At 53.0% G+C, this 23,246-nt stretch overlaps 1 protein-coding gene across 1 annotated transcript in view; it reads left to right on the forward strand.

Moving 5' to 3' along the window:
* Positions 1-23,246, forward strand: part of SYNJ1 (synaptojanin 1) — a 58,307-nt gene that overhangs the window by 27,432 nt on the left and 7,629 nt on the right. The window contains exons 12-28 of the mRNA XM_015560263.1: positions 2,433-2,456; positions 4,919-5,110; positions 5,767-5,851; positions 7,563-7,703; positions 7,877-8,069; positions 8,284-8,442; positions 9,482-9,638; positions 10,760-10,877; positions 10,965-11,180; positions 13,229-13,307; positions 15,599-15,761; positions 17,737-17,946; positions 18,691-18,843; positions 19,620-19,658; positions 21,814-21,852; positions 21,971-22,041; positions 23,162-23,244. Coding sequence (XP_015415749.1) covers positions 2,433-2,456; positions 4,919-5,110; positions 5,767-5,851; positions 7,563-7,703; positions 7,877-8,069; positions 8,284-8,442; positions 9,482-9,638; positions 10,760-10,877; positions 10,965-11,180; positions 13,229-13,307; positions 15,599-15,761; positions 17,737-17,946; positions 18,691-18,843; positions 19,620-19,658; positions 21,814-21,852; positions 21,971-22,041; positions 23,162-23,244 — 2,122 coding nt within the window. The remainder of the gene's footprint in view (positions 1-2,432; positions 2,457-4,918; positions 5,111-5,766; positions 5,852-7,562; positions 7,704-7,876; positions 8,070-8,283; positions 8,443-9,481; positions 9,639-10,759; positions 10,878-10,964; positions 11,181-13,228; positions 13,308-15,598; positions 15,762-17,736; positions 17,947-18,690; positions 18,844-19,619; positions 19,659-21,813; positions 21,853-21,970; positions 22,042-23,161; positions 23,245-23,246) is intronic.

The following is a 23,246-nucleotide window of genomic DNA, read 5'->3' on the forward strand; positions in this document are numbered from 1 at the left end:
ACCGCCCGCTGCCAGACAGTCCAGTTTCCCCCGTATGAGTCTGGGTCCCCAGAGACTCGCCTGGAACTGTAGTTCAAGGCCATCGGGAGCTCGTGTCTCCCTCCCGATTGAAAAAGACAACTGTGTCCTCAGTTGGCAGCCCTTTCCACGTGCGCCTCCGTACCTCTGCACTTTATTCCACACCTCCTCTGAGTCTCAGTGTGCTTTTCTCTTTCCTTCTAGTTGTAGAATTTCCACTCAGCCAGCCTTCCTGTGGTTCTGGATGATGTCCGTTTTGTCTTTTGTATTTTTGAAGTGGTTGTGCAAGGCAGCAATTTCCAGTGTTTACCTATGCCGCCATCTTGGTTTCTCCTCACTATTTCCAATCTTAACATTTGACATAAATATATGATTATCTTTCATTGTGCCTTTAATTTAAACCACAAGAACTTGAGCTCATATCAGGAACATGTACTAAGCAGTATCATGAGAAAACTCAGCATTCATTGTAAAACTTAATAAATTAGACTTCCTTACTCTACGTTTTTTTCTGTTTTAACTTCTTAGCACTCAACATTTTTATTTCCTCTGTTATCTCCAAGCCAAACCTTCCAGGTTTCCCTGTTCACGTAGGAGAAATTGTTCCTCATCAGGCAATGTTCTCTTGGATAATTGCTTGGATTCTTTAGAATTGTTCATGGTGCTGAGGTCATTAAGTACAGTCCGCTCCTCAGGGCTCTGTAGGTAGGCTGGGGGCCGAGGCCCACTAAAGCTTTAAAACACAAAATCTGGCCCTGGCCGGTGTGGCTCAATGGTTGGGTGTCATGTGCACCAATAGGTTGCTGGTTCGATTCCTGGTCAAGGCACCTGCACAGGTTTGGGCCTCGATACCATGTAGGTGCAGGAGGCAGCCAACGGATCTGATGCCTCCCTCGCCTCTCTCTCTTCCTTCCCTTCCTCGCTTTCTAAAATCAATAAAAAACATCCTTTTGAAAGCCTGCTGGACCTCTGCTTTCAAGGTCAAGCTTCTTCTTGCTTCCAGCAGTGGAGACTTGGCTGCTTGCATCCTCGCACCTCTTCCCCCCCTGCCCCTGGGCCGCCCTTGATGCGAAGGCGTCACTAAGCCACCGAAAGTAAGAAGGGAAGGGAAGGAAGAGTGCGGGACCCGTGTTTCCTAGGCTTAGTCACCAGCTTAGTTTCCTGCACGTTCTCCGGTGTGTGAAATAGGCCTTAAAAAGCAAACCCAGTTCTGCCGTCGCCTTGTCCTGAGATGGGTGACCTCTTGGGGAACATCTTGAGCGTATGCCCATTCTGCATTCGTCTCTGCTTGATGTCACTGGCGGTAATGCCAGGTACACACAGAAAACTGCCCCCAGCAGAGCAAGACGAGTAGGATATAAAACACATACATATAGCCCAGCCGGTGTGGCTCAGTGGTTGAGTATCGACCCATGCAACAGGAGGATGCCCGGTTCAGTTCCACATCAGGGCACAGGCCTGGGTTGTAGGCTCAGTCCCCAGCAGGGGATGTGCAGGAGGCAACTGAACAATGATTCTCTCTCATCGATGTTTCTGCATCTCTCTCCCTCCTTTCCTCTCTCTCTAAAAATCAATAAAAATTTTTTTTACAGAATACACACGCACACACACCTGTGCACACACCTCTCACCCCTCTGCCTTGGGTCCTCAGCTGTGCTGAGAGCCACTCCCACCACGGGTGCTGCCACTCGGTCCATGTCAGGGACCTGCCCCCGGCACTCGGTGACTCAGGCTGCAGCCTCCCAGGCTGTGACTGTGAGCTGGCATCGGGTCATGATGAAGGAGCAGTTAGGCCCCCTGAACCACGAACACGTGTAAAACTGTGTCGCCTTCATTAGGTTCCTGTTTTTTTTGGTGCGTCACCGCCAACGTGATTGTTTGGCCCTAACCCCATTTTCCCATAAACCCCGTGGCTGGGACATTGCAGTTTTGCACAGCATGGTGATTTTTTTGGAATACGTGTGTTTTGTTACAACTGAATTGATTGAGCTTATCGATTGGTGAGTCCCAGAAAGAATTTTAAAAGGTGTGTGTTAGGGCAGTATCTTCCCACGCTCAGAATCCTCCAGCCTCTCTGGTTTTCAGGTGCATGTTCTCATTCACATGTATGTGCACATGTGTGTACACACACTTATAGGCACACACACAGTCACACACGGACACACACACGAGCAGCCTGAGGAGCAGGCCCAGCACCTGACATCAGAGTCGCTGTCCGGTTTCCCTCAGATGCAGACAGTTGGCTTCAGCTGCTGCTCATGTGTAGTGTCTGCCCTGCAGCCTCCCGAGAACATCAGGACATCGAAGGGGCTGGAAAGGAGGGAGGCCGCCCGAGCGTGGTTGTCACCCCCAGGTCTGCCCTCGCCTTGCTGTGTTACTAACGAGCCTTTGTTTTCCTCCTCATGCATCCGTAGTTTCTGAGCAGACGTTGCAGTCAGGTACAGTACAGAGCACCGCCGACCTCACAGCAACTGTTTCCTTACTTCCTGAGGGTGGTACTGTGAACAGAGGCAGCCCTGTCAGTGGAAACTCCCTTTCCCCTCAGGTTCCAGCAGCACAAGGGGCACGTACTGTGACCTGAGGGAATTGTAGGCTTGAGAACACAGTATCTTCACTTAGAACGCTCTCTGCCCCGTAGCGGCTGTTAAACCCAGTTAAACAGAGCGCACCTAGTCCATGCCGCTTCATGCTTCAGGGAGCGGGTGTGACTGGCGGACCCGGGGGGACCTTTGGGGTGGAGCTCAGGGCGCTATCTGTGATGTCTGTGATGCGCCCGTGCTTCTCACTCACAGTGTTTGAAAAGGCCTTGGCTGCTCCTCGCACTGTGGAGGAGACATCTCCAAGTCCTGAGCTCACCTGAACAAGTCTGTTGGAAAGCGTCGGGTTGCCGACGAAGCTGGGAGCGCTGAGCACATGAGACCTAACAGTGGTTATTTCTCGCCTCTGCTGTCCATAGCAATTTCATGCCTTCGTTTTCGGTCAGAGTTGGTGATCTTGTCTTTAAACCCAAGTTTGTGGTGAAGGGAACAGAAGCTAAACTCTTGCCAGAAATTTAGTGGAAAAGACCTTTTTCCCCTTCGCTCAGATCCGGTGTCACCAGGGCTTGTCTGGCCGAGTGGTGCCGAGTGTTCGAGAGACGTGGGCGTTTTCCTGAAAGGGACGGCGGCCGAGCACACCCCCAGCTCGCTGGGCCCGTCCTGAGGTGCCCTTCCCAGGGACGGTGTGGTGCTGAGGGTGGACGCCGTTTGAGCAGAGGCTCGTTTCTTTCTGCCCGTGGAGGCTAAGGGCCGGCCGGGGGAGAAAAGCGAGGATTGTAAAACCCGTTCCGTGTATAGACTGTCAGTTCATACAATGTGGACACGACTTTGTTCACACAGCTCGTGGGCTGGCTGATGGTTTTCAGCAGCAGGTCATGGAGGACTGGTGTTTAGATACAGAAAGGGTGGCAGAAGCTGTCTGCGAAGCAGGAACAGTGGCAGTGGCCTCAGTTACACAGACCAGCCTGTATTGGGGTCAGCCAGCTCCCAGCATCTAGGCCAGCAGCCAGGACACACCGTCTGCCTTCTCCGCCTCCACACCTCTGCGCAGGCAGTCCGGCCAGGCAGGGAGGGCGGAAACCTGTCCTGGGGTCAGAGCTGTGCTCACAGCTTATTTCCCTTTTGCTCATTCTCTCACCAGACTGCGGTGTCCTGGTTCCATACAATAAATCGTAGGATAAAACTGTCCTGTGGCGAACAGAGAATCGTTCTGCTTTTCTTTTCCTTTGGCCCATTGCTGCCAGTTGAGTGCATCATCTCGGTTTTAGATGAAGGGCCTCTATGGTTCCATCCGCTCTAAGTGCCGAGAATTTAATTTAACCGACAGGAAGTGCGCTTTAGAAGGAAGGAAAATGGGGCAAGAGATGGAGGATTTCAAGTGTATGGGGCATTCATTCATTCACCAATTATTTATTGAGCACTTCCTCTGTGCCAGGGGCTTCTAGTCACTAAGATAGCGCAGTAGACCAACATATCTGGCTTCCTGGAGCTTTCATTCTTGTGAAGAGAGACAGACAGTTACAGATCAATAGAGAAAACGCGCAGTTTGTGAATGGTGAGAAATGCTATAGAGAAAAAGCAAGGAGTGGACGGAGGAGGTTAGGCACGGAATGTGGATGTTAATGAGGCACCTCCCAACAAAGTGAAGACCTGGAGGAAGTGAGGGGGGAGTGTGCAGGCAGTGGAAGCAGCCAGTGCAAAGGCCCTGTGGCAGGAGCGGGCCTGACACAGCCGGGAGGGCAGCGGCTGAGCAGTGAGTGAACAGGGGATGGCTAGCAGGTGAGGGCACAGGCAAGGCACATGGTTCCAGGAAGTTGCTTCCACTCTGAGTAGGATGGGAAGCATTTCTCAGTGACTTCATCTCCGGCACCTCCTTGTCATCCAGACTTTGTATCTTTGTCAGGGAGCCCTGATTCATTACCCACCTGTTAGTAGCTGGGATCTTAGATGTAAATGTCCTTAAATGTTTTTGTTTGGGGAGAAAGTAAATTTGTATTTTTACCAGCCTTTGAATGGAAGTTATGTGAAGGTCAACGGCCTACTTCTAAAAAATGTCCTGTCTCTAATTTTGTGCCTTAGTTGAAAAGAACCGTTCCTCCGCATGTCGTGTTGCTGCAGAAATTTCACCGTAGCTTCTCTTATTCTGGTTACCGTGTCTACGCGGTCGACTTCTAACTTGTGCTGGTGGCTTGCGTCGGGCTGGGCTCCGCTCAGGGCTGCCCTGCCTCTGCATGGCCCACGGCGCTTCGTGCCTGTTTACCGTGATGCTTGTGCGTGGCGGGCGCCACTTGTCAGCGATGAACATCCGTTTTCGTCATCGTTTTAATGCAGTCCAAACTCTGCTGTGTTTTGTTCTCGATTAGCCTCTTCTAAAGTCCTGAAGAGCATGTGCGAGAGCTTCTACAAGTACTCGAAGCCCAAGAAAGTCCGCGTGTGTGTGGGCACCTGGAATGTGAACGGCGGGAAGCAGTTCCGCAGCATCGCCTTTAAGAACCAGACGCTCACCGACTGGCTTCTCGACGCACCCCGGCTGGCGGGCATCCAGGAGTCCCAAGGTTGGCCTTACGGTGTGGGTGTAGCTGACAAGTCCCGACCGAGTGCTTACCCTGGAAAGCAGGGGAGCCCTCCCCGATGTGCGTGACTTACAAAGGAGGCTGGGGTGTAGAAACTGGAAGTCCAGCGTTTTATAGACCAAACCCACCAGAGGCTTCCCTCCTCTTTATTTCTAGGTTTTACTTTCTGAGAAGCACAAAGGACCAGGCCTGTGGTTTTCGAATTTGAATGTGAAAACTCTCTCCCAACAGTTCCCTCGAATTTGCGGTTTTCTCAGCCGCTTGTTGTCTGGCCTTTTCTAAGACCCGCTTCCCCTCCAGTGTTGTTCCTGTTAGCCTGTGAGAGGGGCTTGTTCCTCTCCTGTCCATGGTATGAACTCGAGCAAGAGTCCTTTCAGATGACCTGTGCCCGGCCCTCCGGGTCTCCCAGAGGAACAGTCTTAGAGCAGCAGCCCTGGGCGCCTGCGTCGAAGTCAGTGTAGAGCAACGTTGTTCCACTCCCGGGCTTTTGTCTTCGGTGTGAATCGGTTAAACCGAAAACACACGTGGAGCTCATGAGACCTGGTGGTGGTCCCAGTCGTGTTCGTGTGGGGGCTGGGGGCAGCGGTGCCATTTGACAGGCTGCATTCTAATGGCCTTTCTTGAATGCATGCTTGTAGAGAGAAGAAGCAAGCCCACAGACATATTTGCGATCGGGTTTGAGGAGATGGTGGAGTTGAACGCGGGAAACATTGTGAATGCGAGGTAAGCAGGCAGGCAGCACCGGGCTTCTGGGGGCGGCATGGAGGGCAGATACCAGGTCAGCAGTGTCTGCAGAGAGGGAGAGGAAATAGGTGACGGTCCCTTTAACCTGTGAGAGAGCAGCTCGCAGACTGGGTATCGGATTGTTTCTACGCCCTGAAGAATGTTGAAAATCTTAAAGAATTTTTTACAGATCTCTTTGCTGTCTGGCTTAAGATAGCTGGCTCCTCACGTCTCCTTTGGCAGGAGTCTGTGGTGTGTTGTTTGGTTGAACTGCATGAAGAAAATTACATAAGTATGTAGCTGGAAATGGAAATATTTTAATGACCTTTTCCGTTGATTTTTTCTCTGAGACTACACCAAAATTCAACAAGTAGAGTAGCTTCTTAAAGTTTAGTTGCAGTATGGAATCAAACACACAGCAATGAGCTTGTGCGAAAGTTCATTTCTTATTGGTCTGTCTTTGACCGATGCATGATTTTGAAACATCGCATGTTGTTCACTGAGAAGACGTTAGCTCGCTGAGTGAGGGAGATCTTCACATGGTGGCCGTGCCCTTACACACTCAGAATACGCGTCGGTGCCATCGTCGCTGACCTCATCAGCAGCTGTGGAGGGTCGGGGACTTGTCAAGGTCACAGGAGCAGCCACACGTTCCCCAAAATTCTCAGTTTTGCTTAAAAACTCAAATTTTATCATTGGGAGCACATACCGAAGGTGGTTTCCCTTGAAAAGATAGGATTGGTCCAAAAAGGATTTGCTAAATAACCTAAGTCTGAATAACCAGTCTTCCTGGGATTAATTCTTTAAGTACAAATTGTTTTCTATGAAAAAAGCGGCAGTTCATCTCTCAGCTCACTCTGTCAGGTGCTTTTCCGAGAAATGACAGCCACTGTCACAGGGCAGGCGGATGCTGTGTGTATCCCGTTGTCACACAGCCCACGGGAGGGGCTGGGGCTGCGCTCCGATCCAGTCAGTGTTGGTTGCTTCATCAGGACCGTCTCAGTGAAGCGCACTCGTTAAAGTGCAGTGCAAGGCAGTGAGGAGGGCACCCACCGGGCCCCCCACCGGCTCCGTGCAGGGCGCCGGCCCTCGGGCCTCGTGGCTTCTGCCCCGTCACAGCGGACACCCGTGGACACAGTGAGGGAAGCAGGGTCTCAGTAGTGCATGGAAATGGCTTCGAGCTCGTGGGTTTGGGGCCCCCAGGGATGTTCCCAGACCACACTCTGAGAATTGCTGTTCTGAAGCCTCATTACAAATCAAATTATTTGAGGGAAACCCAGAGCTGAACAGCTTTATTTTAACCAAGTGTGTCTGCTTTTAAAGTTGAGCAATTGTCCATCTTTGATGACTTTTAAAAAGATTTTCAGAATAAACTTGTGGGTGAAATAGTATGGTACGAGAGTGTGGGCCTTGTTTGGACCCTGTAAGAAGACAGTGTGGCTCAGTGGTTGAGCATCAACCCATGAACCAAGAGGTCACTCGTTCGATTCCTAGTCAGGGCACATACCCGGCTTGAGGGCTCCATCCCCAGTAGGGGCGTGCAGGAGGCAGCCAATCGATGATGTTTCTCTCTCATCAATGTTTCTATCTGTCTCTCTCTCTCAAAATCAATAACATTTTTAAAAGTTTGAATACATATATAAACTATCAGTGTAATTGACAGCCGTCTTACTAAGCAGGCGCCCTTGTCTGTGTCTTTGCTCCGTCGCAGCACCACGAACCAGAAGCTCTGGGCCGTGGAGCTCCAGAAGACCATCTCCCGGGACAACAAGTACGTGCTGCTGGCCTCCGAGCAGCTGGTGGGCGTCTGCCTGTTCGTCTTCATCCGCCCGCAGCACGCGCCCTTCATCAGGTTGGTGCCTCCGGCAGCTCCCTCCGCTGCTGTTTCCCAGGGTGTCTGAGGAAGGGGTGACAGGGCACTGGGAAACAGGGTGCGCGCTCCTGTCATGTCACGCCCGCCCCGATGTCTCGTGCACCGGGGCCTGTTGGTGTCGCATCGTTGATTCCGGGTTCTTTGCGTCCCAGGGATGTCGCCGTGGACACCGTGAAGACGGGCATGGGAGGCGCCACGGGCAACAAGGGAGCGGTTGCCATCCGCCTGCTGTTCCACACGACCAGCCTCTGCTTCGTGTGCAGCCACTTCGCCGCAGGGCAGTCCCAGGTCAAGGAGCGGAACGAGGACTTCGCGGAGATCGTGCGGAAGCTGAGCTTCCCCATGGTGAGCCCGCGCTCCGGCAGGGGCCCCGGGAGCTGTGCTCAGCTTCTGAGGATTCCACGTGGTGCCTAGAAGGTCCAGCAGCGCTCGCCCAGACAGATACCTCACGTGTTCTCACCGCGGGGTGACGTATGAGCGCGGCGGAGGGGCAGGCGGCACAGCCATCGCCCTAAACATTGTGAGTTGCGCTGACCGGGAACCCCTCTCCTGGCTCTAGGGACGGATGCTCTTTTCCCACGATTACGTGTTCTGGTGCGGCGACTTCAACTACCGCATCGACCTCCCAAATGAGGAGGTGAAGGAGCTCATCAGGCAGCAGAACTGGGATGCCCTCATCGCAGGGGACCAGCTCATCAGCCAGAAGAACGCCGGGCAGGTGCGTCTCGGGGGACCGCGCGGAGAAGGGGGCCTTGGCTCTGCAGCCGCTTTTCTTAGCCGAGTGCTGCCTTGTCAGTCTCGCGGGGCCTCTACACCTAATGAACACATAGCTGTAGTGTGACAGGTGCAGAGTTACCTTCCCTTTAAAAAAAGAAAAGGAGAGGAAAGGAAAACCCACATTAACTCCCTGGAAAAAAAATATATTGTCTCAATAAGATTAACTTTTAAGTAGAAGAATATACTTTTTTAGTAATAATGACTTTAGAATCTTTGTCTTCAGGGCTACTGTTTTTTAACTTAAGATCATGGGATAATATGCTTTATTTTTTTCTCTTATTTCTTATATCACCTGCCTTTTTAAAAATATATTTTTTATTGATTTCAGAGAGGAAGGGAGAGGGAGAGATAGAAACATCAATGATGAGAGAGTCATTGATTGTTGGCCTCCTGCACGCCCCCCGCTGGGGATGGAGCCCACAGCTCGGGCCTGTGTCCTCCTGGTTCATAGGTTGACACTCAACCATTGAGCCACACCAGCCGGACTTATCTGCCTGTTTGAAACTTATTTCTTAAAACGTATGGCCACAGCATCTTGGAAGAATTAAGTAGAAGTTCTTTCAGAGTGCAGGCGATTGTGGCCACTTGCTCTGGTGCCTTCATGGGCAGCGGTCACCAGCCGGTGGGCCGCGGACCGCTGGGGTCCGTGAGGTCCGAAGGGTTGGTGACCGCTGTTCGTGGGGGTCAGACCCGCATTCGAGCTCTTGGGTCCTCATCTGAGAACAGACATGCGACCAGATGACTTCCATGTCCCGACGGGGCTGTGGGCTCCTTAGTGCGAGGCCAGCGGGCGCCTGAGGCCACGGGTCGGGTTCTTCCCTCCTTTGTTCCGCGCATTGGATGTGTTTATCCGACGCGCACAGATGTCAGGAGAGGCCTCAGTGCTGAGACGTAGTGAATGCTGCCTCAGTGAAAATGTTTTGCTTTGTAAGCAACTTACTTTGTATATAAATAACTTCCTTTGTATATGTTTATTGTAGATTTTTAGAGGATTTTTAGAAGGAAAAGTAACCTTTGCTCCGACATATAAATATGATTTGTTTTCTGAAGACTATGACACCAGCGAAAAGTGCCGCACCCCCGCGTGGACCGACCGTGTCCTCTGGAGGAGGAGGAAGTGGCCTTTTGATCGATCAGGTCGGGAAGTGGCTCCTCATGTCACTGAGCTGGTGCGGGTTCTGGGAGGGAAGGAGGGAAGGAGGGAGGGGTGTGAGTGTCAGAGGAGGGGCTCCTTGCAGATGGATGTATTTATTTTTACTTTTCTAATTTTTTTGTTTTATTTTTAATTCCATCTATTGGGGGTGACTGGTTAATGAGATCATGGAGGTTTCAAGTGTCCGTCTCTATGGTACATGGTCTGTGTGCCACCTATGTGCCCACCACCCACAGAAATATCTTCCGTCACCATGTTTGGCCCCTTCACCCTTTTTTTTTTTTTAATATATTTTATTGATTTTCTACAGAGAAGAAGGTAGAGGAATAGAGAGTTAGAAACATCGATGAGAGAGAAACATCGACCAGCTGCCTCCTGCACGCCCCGAAGTGGGGATGTGCCTGCAATCAAGGCACATGCCCCCAACGGGAATCGAACCTGGGACCCTTGAGTCCACAGGCCGACGCTCTATCAACATCGATCAGCTGCCTCCTGCACACCTCCCACTGGGGATGTGCCCACAACCAACGCACATGCCCCTGACCGGAATCGAACCCAGGACCCTTCAGTCCGCAGGCCGACGCTCTATCCACTGAGCCTCACCGGTTTCGGCGGCCCCTTCACCCTTTACTTCTTTTTAGCAAAGGTTACCTAGGATAGAGTAAGTGAAATTTAATATGAAACAGATTTTAAAAATATTCTCAGATTTGCCTTTAATAACTTACTGAACTTTTCAGTCTGCCTCAATGGCGTTATTTCACATAAAGAAAGCGAGAAAGCACTCTGACATGTTAGTTGGCCGCCAGCTGAGGCGCCGACATGTCAGGTGTGTGCACATGCTGGGAGCCGCTGCTGCCCTGGAATTGCTTGCGCAGCGCTGTCTGGGCACAGGCCCTGGAGCCACCTCAGGTGAAGCCGCCTCTCACTTGCTACTAAGTAAACGTCAAGCTGTAACTTCACCACAAGCCTCTCTGACCTGCAGGTGTGAGACCTGCTGCCTGTCCGCGAGGGTGTCTGTGCGGCAGCCGCGGAGACGGAAGGGGCGAGGAAGGGGCCGGCCGTCTGTCCTGCCGCTCACGCCCTCTGTTCTGTTGTCTCGCTGCAGCGGAGGACTTGGACCTCCTCAACGCCAGTTTCCAAGACGGAAGCAAAATCCTCTACACGTGGACCCCGGGCACGTTGCTGCACTATGGGCGGGCCGAGCTGAAGACCTCCGACCACAGGTGCCGCGTCTGCGTTCGCTGGGCTCGCCATTGAGGGTGACACGGTCCTTCCGGAAGCATCCTAACCCTGTCTTCCTCGCGCCTCAGGCCCGTGGTCGCCCTCATCGACATTGACATCTTCGAGGTGGAGGCCGAGGAGAGGCAGAGCGTCTACAGGGAAGTCCTGGCCGAGCAGGGCCCGCCCGACGCCACGGTGCTGGTCTCCGTCCGGAGCGCGGGGCCAGAGAGCAGCTTCTTCGATGACACTTTGATCGACGAGCTTCTGCAGCAGTTTGCGAATTTTGGTGAAGTGGTTCTCATAAGGTGAGAGGACTATTTATCGTTCAGGAGCAGCTCATGATTCCTAAATCACATTTTCTGTATTCGAAAGGGCCTTACCTGGGGTTTGAATAGTATTAAACGTTGTTATTTCCAAGCTGTGGGAGATCCATGCTCTGGAACAGGGGTGGGCAAACTTTTTGACTCGAGGGCCACAATGGGTTCTTAAACTGGACCGGAGGGCCGGAACAAAAGCATGGATGGAGTGTTTGTGTGAACTAATATAAATTCAAAGTAAACATCATTACATAAAAGGGTACGGCCTTTTTTTTTTTTAGTTTTATTCATTTCAAACGGGCCGTAGTTTGCCCACAGCTGGTCTAGAACGTTATTCAGTCCGGCTGGTGTGACTTAGTGGCTGAGCGTCCACCTATGAACCAGGAGGTGAGGGTTCGATTCCCAGTCAGGACACATGCCTGAGTTATGAGCTTGAACCCCAGTAGGGGGTGTGCCGCAGGCAGCTGATCAATGATTCTCTCTCATCATTAATATTTGTATCTCTCCCTCTCCCTTCCTCTCTCTGAAATTGATAAAAACATATTTTTAAAATAAAATAAAACATTAGAGTCTTAAGAAGAAGAAAAAAGTAAGTAAACAAGGAAAGGACTCCTGTCACCAGAAAGACTAAACTGACTCTCACCTTCTGGGCCAGAGCAGGACACCAGCAGCGAGTGACAAGTCTGACCTCCCTCCCGTGTAACCAGGAGGCTCCTGGAAACGTGGACGGCACACGGTTAGGTGCACGTAGACACTCGTCTCCATCGGGAAACTCTAGAAGCTTTACCCTTGGAGTGAAAAGGGGGAGAAAATGCAGCTTCTGGGAGGACCTAATGAATCCCTGGGCATTAGGACCGGAGTCTGTCAAAGTGAGACGTGTGCGAGGGGCACCTTGCTGATGAAGGATTGGACCAAGCATTGGCCCTGCCCCGTGGCCACGGTGCCTGGAGCCGCCGGCAGAGAACAGCGGTGCGGGCGGGGGTGGGTCTGAGTGCAGCCACAGGAAGGAGGGCGCTCCCCACCGTCAGCGGGGGAGGTCGTCATGGTCCTCAGGTAGGATGGCTTCTCCGTCTTTGAAAGGATAGGATCCTGCAGCTTCATAGGCTGGGCCAGAGAAGCCGGGCACATTGAGTGACTGTGGAAATCTGTCCCGGCCTTTGCTGTAAGCTGGCAAAGTAACTGCACACGTGTGCTTTTATTTTAGCCTTTTCCTCTCAACGTCCAGGATTCATGCTTTGGAAACCTAGTTAAGGGAGCCTGTGTGTGTGTGTGTACCTCAATGCGTGTATGTATTTCTCATCTTTGAAAAATCTGCCAGGATTTCTGAACTTGCACAGTGTGGGTTATGTGAACTCATCAGGCTGTGTCTGTAGGTCAGACTGGCAGTGCCGTGTTTGCGTGATAACGTTATTACGTCTCAGTGACCATCTTCAGGGCTTATCCTGATGTCCTTTATTTTTTACTCTTGGGTATTTCAAAATTGTAAACAGAATCATAGCCAAGGCCATCGAAGTCCCCAGACAGTAAGTGGCTGTCAGTGAGCAAAGACCAGACCGTAACCTCAGGCTCCTTGGGGAGGTCCGAGGCTGGTTTAATGAACACCCCATCTTCTTTCTTGGTCAGAGGACATTGCTTCAGGGCAGTCGTCATCCCTCCCGCAGGTCTGTGGGGTCAGGAGACTCGGACTCTGTCCTGTAACTTACGTGCCTTGTAAGGTCACTGGGGACGAGCTATTCAGCCCCTGGCCCCTTTCCCGGGATGTGAGGTGGCAGAGCGGATGAGCAGGGGTCACAGATGGCCCTCACCACAGGCCCGGTGCTTCTGGCTGCCTGTTAGCCCTGTGTGAAAGCCATTGGATGTGGAATCTTGGGGGAAGAGCGCCCCCACCAGGTCACCCGCCTGCAGCTCTCTCCAGTGTTTACTTCCCGGCTTCAGAGGGCCCTTGTTCATCAATCATCATCAGACGAGTCACTAGGCTAGTTATGTCTGAAATATTAATTATGTTTTTTTATTGTTCGTTTTTCTCTCTCTCGAAGGTTTGTAGAAGATAAAATGTGGGTTACATTTTTGGAGGGAAGTTCTGCCTTGAGTGTTCTGAGCCTCAGTGGTAAAGAGGTGAGTAGCTTTTGCTGACTCTGAGTTCTGTAATGAAGTGAACAAGGGTTATGCTTTTATACAAATGCAGCAAGATTATCTAAATGAATTTCCAGTTCCAAAGGGGGAAAGACCTTATGGAGAACTTTAATATTTATTATTTAAGACTAGGTGTCTGACTAGTTCAGGATTATTTTTGTCTGTCCCTAGAGATATTAACCATTGATCTAGATTAAGAAGAAACCGTGTTTACCATCTAATTTGATTTTAATTATCCTATATAATAAGGAGGCAATATGCAAATTAATCCTCACACCCTCACAAGATGGCTGCCTAGAAGGCGGAGCTTTTTATGCTAACTGGCATAGAAACCGACCAATCAGAACCTAATCTGGGTGAACTGCGAAGGCAGAACCTAAGGTGGGGGCTGAGGAGGGGTTTTAAGGGCAACAGCTGTTTGGTGTAAGGTATAAGAAAGTGGTTCAATTTTTTAATGACCGGTTTGGCAGTATAGTGCATATGGCTGGCTATCAGTCCAGATATAGGGATTATGTATTTTTGTTTGCCAAGAGCATCTCCTCCTGAAAAAGGCTTCCCCCATTTAAGCAATCCTATCCTGTATAATCTATCTATACTAATAAAAGGGTAATATGCTAACTAGACCGGGTCAACCAGCCATCATCCGGATGTCTGACTTCCTTCCGGACAAAACCATGGTGGTAGGGGCCAAGGCAGAGGCCGTTAGGGGCGATCAGGTGGCAGGGGAGGGCCACTGGGGGCAAGATCAGGCAGGCAGGCAGAGGCAGTTAGGGGTGATCAGGCCGGCAGGGGAGAGTAGTTAGGGGTGATGAGGCAGGCAGGCAGAGGGGTTAGGGCCAATCAGGCAGGCAAGCAGAGGCAGTTAGGGGCGATCAGGCAGGCAGGCAGGTGAGTGGTTAGGAGCCAGCAGTCCCAGATTGCAAGAGGGATGACTGATTGCCAGTCGTCAGACATCTCCCAAGGAGTCTCTGATTGGAGAGGGTCCACACTGGGCTGAAGGACCCCCCACCCTACCCCCGTGCACGAATTCTGTGCACTGGGCCACTAGTTGTTATATAAACTTTTTTAAATTTGTAAATTTGAATCAGGTATTCTGGCTCATCTATATAGTAGGAAAGATTTCCATCAAATGAATAAAATGCTTTATTGATAAGAAAACAAGGAAGAAGGTACTCATGATTCCTAGGAACTTGTTGGATTGGCTTAGATAGTGGTACCCAGGCCCCCTTTTCAAGCATAGGGACCATAATTCTCATAGAGAATATAGTCAGAAATATTACAATAGCTGTGTATGGTGTCAGTGGGTACTGGACTTATGATCACTTCATCAGGTATATAAATACCTAACCTCTGCTTTTGCAGTGGGTTTTGTAGGGTCTTGTTTTCCCAAATGTAATCGTAGCGTCCTCGTGCAACAGGAAGTCAGGAGACCAGGAAAGCTCTTCCGCTCTGACGGTCCGGAGCCCGGAAGGAGCAGGAGCTGTGGCTGTCTTAGCCTTGACCCCTGGCGCCACGTCTGCAGCCCCTGCTGTGTGCTGCGCGCTGCGCTCTCCCCAGCGCGTCTGGTGACCGCCGTGTCCTCGCCATCTGGGAACTTCTGACTTTTAAATGTCATTCTAGCTTTTGTCTCTTAAAAACCCCTTTCTCATCCCACGTGATGTTTAAGGGCAGCTCCTATGTCGGCCTTTCTTGTCAACTTCTACCCCCTTTCTGAGTTTTCCTTTTGCCTTTCCCTGACAATTTAATCCCCTCCCACCCCCCTTCAGCTCTGTCCCTCACCCTCAAGTCTAGTCGTCTATGTTATACTCTTAGAAAGTATCCACTCAGGTCCCTCACAAGGCTTTCCAAGTTTTGTAAAACTGTTTGTGGAGAGCGTAGTCTGATGATTCGTGTTCCTCCTGGGGCCGAGGAGCTCCGGTGTGGACAGGAGATTGGCCACTGTCTCTCCTGTGGCTGTTCCACGCGGGACAGTTAACATGTGGTCCAGGTCAGAGGAAGCGCCACGTTATGCAGCCAGTTGTGGGTGAACTTGCACCCGGTGGGGAGACACTGGCTGCAGCAGAGGACACAGCTCTGTGCCTGGGACAGGCCTTCGCTGTCGCAGCACGTGCTTCTGACGGGAGCGTGGGGCGTTTGAACTGGTTAAAACCAGTGTGTGGAGCAGTGTGCTGCCTCGGTCTGCGTTAGACCTGTGTGAGCAAGGCAGCCACCGTGTTCCACGAGAGTTCGTTTCCAGGCCAGTGAACTGCTGTCTGTGTCTCTCACTCCACTAGTTACTGGGCCGGACTATAACGATCACTTTGAAAAGTCCCGACTGGATCAAGAATTTGGAAGAAGAAATAAGTTTAGAGAAGATTAACATCCCGTTGCCTTCATCGACAAGCTCCACGCTGCTGGGCGAGGACGCGGAGGTGGCGGCAGACTTCGACCTGGAAGGTTTGTTTATGGAACACGCGCTCGCGTGCTTCTAGGCCACAGGGACTGCAGAGACGGAGGGAACTGGCCCTGGAATCGCGAGCAGAGAAACAGACCAAGCGAAGGCCAGAGAGGGCTGCCCTGAAAGGAAAATGTGAAGAAGCCACTGGGAGTGTCAGAGCCGAGAGAAAGCAGTGGCTGAGGAGTCAGGAAGGAAATGGTAACGAGGAGGGAGTGTCAGTGTGTCCTGTGTCGCAGAGGAGGCGTGAAGGCGGCAGCTGGTCCCTGAAGCAAACAGCAGAGGAGCTGGGGGCCTTCCTGAGAGCCGCTGGGGGGCGGGGAGAGCAGGTGCTGGTGCGTGGAAGTGTGGACGGAGGTGGAAGTGTGGATGGAGGTGGAAGTGTGGATGGAGGTGGGCGTGGAGGTGGATGGAGGTGGAAGTGTGGACGGAGGTAGGCGTGGAGGTGGATGGAGGTGGAAGTGTGGATGGGGGTGGGCGTGGAGGTGGAAGTGTGGATGGAGGTGGGCATGCAGTGCCTGCAGATGTTCTTTTTTTGTTTAATATATTTTATTGATTTTTTACAGAGAGGAAGGGAGAGATAGTTAGAAACATCGATGAGAGAGAAACATCGATCAGCTGCCTCCTGCACACCCCCCACTGTGGATGTGCCCGTAACCAAGGTACATGCCCTTGACCAGAATTGAACCTGGGACCCTTCGGTCTGCAGGCCGGCGCTCTATCCACTGAGTCAAACTGGCTAGGGCAAAAAATAATATTAACCACAAAAAAAACCCACCACAGCCTGGCTGGGTAGGTCAGTTGGTTGGAATCTCGTCCTATACACCAAAAGGTTGCGGATTTGATACCTGGTCAGGGCACGCCTAGAATGTGGGTTGGGTCCTGGGTCAGGCCATGTACGGATAAAACCAAGGACGTTTGGCTCAGCCCTAGCCGGTTTGGCTGCGTGGTTGGTTCGATTCTGGTCAAGGGCACGTACCTCAGTTGCAGGCTTCATCCCCAGCCCAGACCCACTGGAGCGTGTGCAGGAGGCAACCAGTTGATGTGTCTTTCTCACATTGATGCTTCTCTCTCTCTCTCTTTCTTTCTCTTCTCCTCCCCCCTCCTCCCTCCCTTCCATTCTCTCTAGAAATCATTGGAAAAAATATCCTCGGGTGAGGATTAAAAAATGAGAGACTGGGAGACAGAAGCGGGAGGTGGCGGTCGGAGGAGGTGTGGGGAGTCTGTTGTTTCAGAGGGAGTGCGGGGCTGGGAGGGCATGTTTGGAGTGGAGGAGAGCGTCTGTGGGGAGGAAGGACAAGACCAGGGTATTTAAGTTAGAGGGTTGTCCACGTGGCCTCTGATTCACCCAGAAAGATGTCACTTACAGTCCTGCTCTCTGTCGGTTCCCCCTGCGTGGGCTCAGTGTGGAGGAAAGGTGGGGGTTGGAGACGGCGGCAGCAGGCGAGGTGGAGGGTGGGAAGTAAATGCCGATGGCAGAGCCGCAGAGAAGTAGCCGTTAGTCCATGAAGACTCATGCTCTGGAGCGCGAATGAGGTTGCAAGGGATGCCCTGGCCCCGCTTTCCAGCGCTGAGTCAGGAGACGAGGAGGCCTGGAGAACCAGTTCAGTTAAAGCTGAGAGAGTCCGTGAGGGGCGGGAAGGAGGCTCCGGGGAGGTGCCCCTGGGCGGGGCGGCGAGGGGCCATGCCACAGCAGTGGGAGGTGGAGGGACAGCAGTAGATGGTCATCGCCCTGTGGATCGTGGAAGCCCAGGCCCGCCCAACTCCCAGTCAGGTCCCCACGGCCTGTGGCTCTGAGAAGCGTGTTCTGTCCGAGTGCTTGTGCTGATCTAGCCCCATCACCGTAAGCTTCTCTCCACGCCCACGCAGCCCACGCCCGCGTCAGTGTCAGACAGCGCTGCTTTTGTACTTGCCCCTCGGCCCAGGCTGGTGCGCAGTCGGGAAAGCTAGGCCGCGTGACTGCCCTTGTCTCCCCAGGGGACGTGGACGACTACAGCGCCGAGGTGGAGGAGGCTCTTCCCCAGCACCTGCAGCCGTCCCCGGGCTGCGGCCTCGGCGCGTCCCCCAGCTCTTCCCCGCGGACCAGCCCCTGCCAGTCGCCCACCATAGTGGACGTCCCCCTGCCCTCCCTGCCCGTCAGGCCAAGCCGGACCCCGTCCAGGACTCCGGGGCAGCCGCCTCCACAGAGTGTGTATTGGGGTCGGGTTCAGGAGGCCTTCCCTGGCGCCTCGAGCTCCCGGGGAGAGTCGGGGGGCTGTGTTCCTGTGCAGGTGGGCAGAGGCTCGCGTGTAGGAAGGGGAAGCTCTCAGGAGGCGCCCTATGTGGAAACAATTCCAGGCTGCGTCCTCATCCCTGTCCCGTGCCTGGCTGGCCCGTGTTTCACCGATGCCTGTCCCTGTGGTAGTGAGGAGCCTGCTGTTAGCCGAGCGCTACAGCCACACGTGGCCTCTGTTACCATGTGAAGCGGGAAGAGACCAGCGGACGTTGGCACTGGAACTGTGGTCAGCCCTCCGAGGCTGGAATCCGTCTTTGGAAGCTGTTTCTAGCTCATGAACAATGACTGCCCACGTGACCAGCATCTCCCGTGCCGTTAGCGTCTGGTTTGCCTTCCCACTCGCTAAGGAAGTTCACGTTAAGGCACAGAGAAAGCCAGCCTCCCTTCTCTTCTCGCTGCTGGTCAGCGGCTGCCAGTCACGTACACAGCTGGGCCGTCCCCCCGGGCCGCTGAGGACGGGGCGGCCCCTGGGCCCAGCGAGCATTACTGCTCCCGCGGCACAGAGCGCTGTGACAGGCACTATGTTACTGACACTGAACGTGCATGTCATCTGGCTACAGTGCAGAGTGAGGGAATCACAGGATAGAGTTCACAGCACGGAGGCAGGAGGCACCGTCCCTCGCCTCACACCCCTTCACCCTGCTCTCCTCTCCCAGGCGCTTTTCCCAGTTCTCCCGTGGACGCTCCGCCAGCCGCGCAGCCTCAGAAGGATGCCCCGCAGGTCCTGGAGCCCAAGCGGCCGCCGCCTCCCCGCCCGGGGGCCCCTCCCGCGCGGCCAGCGCCCCCACAGCGACCACCTCCACCTTCAGGTAACAGACCACCGTGTCCCCCTGCTGGACAGAAAGCCCTGCCCGCGACACGGGTCAGGTCTCCGCTTCTAGATGTCATTGTCTTTCTGTCATTGTTGCTACTTCCTCGCTGTTCTCTGCAGAACGCAGCAGGCGCAACCATGGGTAGTCTGCCCACTAGGCTTCCGTCGCGGCCTCTCCAAGTGTACAAGAGTCTGCGTCGCTGCTGCTGACGGATGCAGCGTGCTAACTCCTGTTCACTGTATAGTCAGACCCAGAGAACATACATGCTTACTATGAAGCTTCACATGTTTGTGTAAATGTTCTTTTTATTTCATTTTATTTTATTGATTTCAGTGAGGAAGGGAGAGATAGAAACATCAATGATGAGAGAGAATCATGGATCGGCTGCCTCCTGCACGCTCCCCACTGGGGATCGAGCCCGCAACCCAGGCATGGCCAGAATCGAACCTGGGACCCTTTAGTCCAGTGGTCGCCAACCTTTTGGATCTTACAGACCACCACTGGGCCGGGGGCCACTGGTTGACGACCGCTGCTTTAGTCCACAGGCCGATGCTCTATTCACTGAGCCAAACGGTGAGGGTTCAGTGTTCTTTTTAATAAGTATGTGTTGTTACTGGAGTTATTAGAAGTGCTTGCATTAAATAACAGCTTTTGTAATAGCATGATGCTCTTACATAGCTTCTGCATGGTGTCTGATGGCGGACGGCTAACGCATCTGACATCTCATGCCTTACTCTGTCCTTTCCTCTCTGCTGCGTGTTCCTGGGGCCCAGGGGCCAGGAGTCCTGCGCTGGCCAGGAAGGAGCTTGGAGGTAACCGTTTGTTTGTTATCACTTGAGCACGTGGCCATGGTGTTTGGAGTTTGATCCCTGTAACTGAAAGGCATTAGGTTTGTTTGGTAAAAGTCAAAGTGAATGACATTCATATTTTTAATGGCTCCAAACTCCCCCTCTCCTCCTGTTGAGTTAGGCCTGGCGCTCAGTGTATGAGTAATAGGCCCTGCACAGGCTGCCCGTTCCCGATGGACAGCGTGGTCTGCTCGCCAGCCTCAGGCACCAGCCTCAGTCCGGAGAGTCATGGCCACAGAGGCTCACTCCCCAGGACCATGCTGGTTTCCGCGGGCTCAGCACAGCCCAGTGTTGGCCCGGCGGCGCTCCGCCCAGCGCCTCGTCCAGCGCCTCGTCCAGCAGCCCACACGCGCCGTGGCGGCAGGGCGTCCGAGCTGGTTCCAGCAGAATCGCCAGGCGGACACAGCCTTCCTTCTCTGTGGCCTTGTCTTAACTTGCCGTGACTCTCACGCCTCCGTTTCCTAAACATAAGGACAGTGTTTATTAGCAACCGAATCACTTTGGGTTTAAATGTAGTTTATTTGGTTTATGTGAAAACTCCAGAGCTCAGTTGGAGGTATATATTTGATTGCTAAGTTATTTCAGCATTACAGCCGCAAAACACTGCTAGCTGGTCATTTTCCCATGGACTCAGAGAAATGTTAGTTTTTCCTGTTTCAAACTCTTGCTTTTAGTTGCATTTCCTTGATAATTCTGCTTATATTCTCCTTCAATGAGGAAAACAACCAGTAGAAAGTAAATTTTTAATGAATTTGTGAAAAGGTATGTCAAATTACCAACTTAGAAATCCGATTTAGTTTTTTAAAATTGCCTCTAGTGACCTTTGTCAGCAGTATGTGCGCATTTTCCCCTGTAAACCAGTGACTCTGTAAGGCAGTGAGCTCAGAGAAAGTCACTCTATGCTCTTGGAGTTTTTTAGAAATAGGAAGCAAAATGAACTTCTGAGAGACTAACGTTGTCTCAGAAATTAAAGTGAAATTCACATGGAGTTTTTCCGTTTGGCCGTCGCGTCCTGAGCTCGTACCAGTTCAGCTCTGACCCTCGGGGCGAGGTGAGGTGGCAGAGGCTTTCCTCACACCTGTTCCCGCTGCAGCGGCGTGCAGACAGGAGGCCCCGTCCCTCCGCTCTCCCAGGGAGGGAGGCGGTGGGCAGGCGTCTACGTCACTGGTTTGTCCTGATTAAATAGGAGGAGGAGCTTCACGTAGACAAAGAGTCTTTTTGCAAAATTAAGGTTAACGCAGACATTGTCTGTGTGCCCGCCGTCTGCTCCGTGCTGCGGGCCCCAAACAACATTCGGCTTCTGTTCCTTCTCTAAGAAGCTACACGTCAGCCCCTCCAGTGCAGGAGGCAGACCAGCCACGAACGCCCCCCTCTGTGCACCTTGAAGCCTCCTTCCCCTTCATTCTGTGTCCGGTTTCCAGTGGGCACCTTCCTTTCCTTGCGACTCCTCTGCGGTGTTATGCTGTCCTGTATCTATTTCATATGCGCTGAGGATGTCAAGTTACTGTACAATGTTATTTTAAGGAAAATACTTTCAAAATCCTTTCCAGAATAAGTCAAATATTTAGAAATATACTATTCTAACCCTGAGCTTTTAATAATTATAGATAAGCCCTGTTAATTCAGGTCCAGGAATTATCTGTGAGTGATTTCACATAACATAGTTTTATCTGTAACGATGCTGAACTAAGTTTGCTTAAAAGACGCCAGGAGCAGAAGCCGTTCACGGTGATGACAGTCGTCAAGGGGCTGATGAGTCTCATATAACAGTTTCCTTTCAAAAGAGTCAACCTGAGGTCTGCATTTCACCATGGCCCACTTCTTCCCTGAGGCAGAGACTTAGCAAGGAGGCCGCCTGCCTTCGGCCTTGGCCGTGGGATTGTTACAGAAACCCCACAGGCGCCTCCCAGGCCCTCTGCCCATCAGGATGGCCACGGCTGCCGCCCCGAGCGTGTGGTTGGAGCCCTGTCAGCGGGTCTGTGTGTTCAGGAGCCCTCGGGGCATTCAGTACCGATGACCTTCACCGTTATCCAAAGCCAGTCCTTGTGACCAGAGACAGAGCAGCCCGCCCCGGCATGTGCTGCTCACTCACGACTGTTTTTTCTTTCCCGCTTCCAAGCTCCCCAGAGCCCCGGCACGCCGCGGAGAGAAAACCTAGGTAAAGGCACGTGGCTTGAGCCGCTCTCCTTAGGACGAGACCGTGACTAGACGGGGTGTCACTGCACAGTTTCTCGTTTCTGTTTTCAATCTCAAATGCATGTGTGACTCTGTTCCAGGCCACAGCCAGCCTTTCCCTCCAACGGGACTCGCGGGCCCAGGACCCGCTGGACACGGCGCGCCCAGACCGGTAGGCAGCACCTGCCAGGGGTGGGAGTCTGGGTTCGAGGTCCCAGTTTGCTTCCAGCCACAAGGGTTGCCTTGGGGAAGGCGTGTGGCCCATCATGGCCTCTGCCTCTGTGAAGGGTGTGTGGGCGGCTCTGGTCCTGCTTCCTGAGGGGCTAGTGAGGAGATAGTCACCTTCAATGAGAAGGACGTTAAAGTCCGTCATTGTAATCAGATTTCAGGAAAAGGAGCCTGATGGAACTGGTTCTCACGGGGTGTCAGAGGGCAGGGCAGGGCTTGTCCCCGTGCGCTCCTCACACCTTCCCTTACTCGCACAGTCGTCCACTATTCACCCGAAGAACATGCCCTTGGGTGGGAGTAATGTGAAGAAGGAAGGACGTGGACAGTGGTCAGTGGCGTGGGCTGGTCAGTGGCCCGGCCTGCGGGAGCCCTCAGCGGAGAGCGGGAACCGGGACCTGTTACAATAACTAGAAATTAACAGCCACGACTCGTTTCTAATTAGGCTTCTCGTAAAACTTCTGAGCTGGAGATGTTCTGTCTCCTCTTATCGCCTATTTATCATCCAACCTAACGGTCACACTATGTCTGAGGGAGCTCCCCACAGACTCCTGTGCCCGCGCTCCTGTGCCCCTCACTGACTCTGCCACACACACACCCCAATCTGTGTAAAGAACCCTCGGGTGAGGATGTACAGGGCTGTTCTCACCAGCCTGAGAAGTCATGGGAGCTCTTCCTTCTGTGCTGGCACCAAGTCTCGGTCAGCCCTCAGTCAGTCTCTGCACCTGCTCTGTCCTGGGCGTGGCCTGTGGGGCGGGACCGCTGGCAGCTGGTGGCCTTGAGAAGGGCAGCCATGCCTGCTCTCGATAAGCGATGCCTGCCACTGAGGAGCATTTGGAAGATGAAATGCCTCTATGAGCTTCATCCACATGGCGCGGCCCATTGTCAACTGAGAAACACAAATGCCGACCTTCAGCAGGGGAGGGGGTGGCTGTGCATCCAGGGCAGCCGCTGGCTGGCTGGGGAGGCCAGGAAGCGGGGAAGAGGAAGGAAAGGAGAGAGGGCAGGTGCCATCTCCCCCGGAGAGCAGCGCGTGTCTGAGGTGATCCTGTGCTTCTCCCGTGCAGCCGATCCCGGCGATCCCGCCCCGCGCCGGGGTGATCAGCGCCCCGCAGAGCCAGGCCCGGGCGTCCGCTGCGTCTGCTGGGAGGC

This window comes from Myotis davidii, unplaced genomic scaffold (assembly GCF_000327345.1).
Source record: "Myotis davidii unplaced genomic scaffold, ASM32734v1 scaffold170, whole genome shotgun sequence".
In the NCBI taxonomy this organism is placed as follows: domain Eukaryota; kingdom Metazoa; phylum Chordata; class Mammalia; order Chiroptera; family Vespertilionidae; genus Myotis; species Myotis davidii.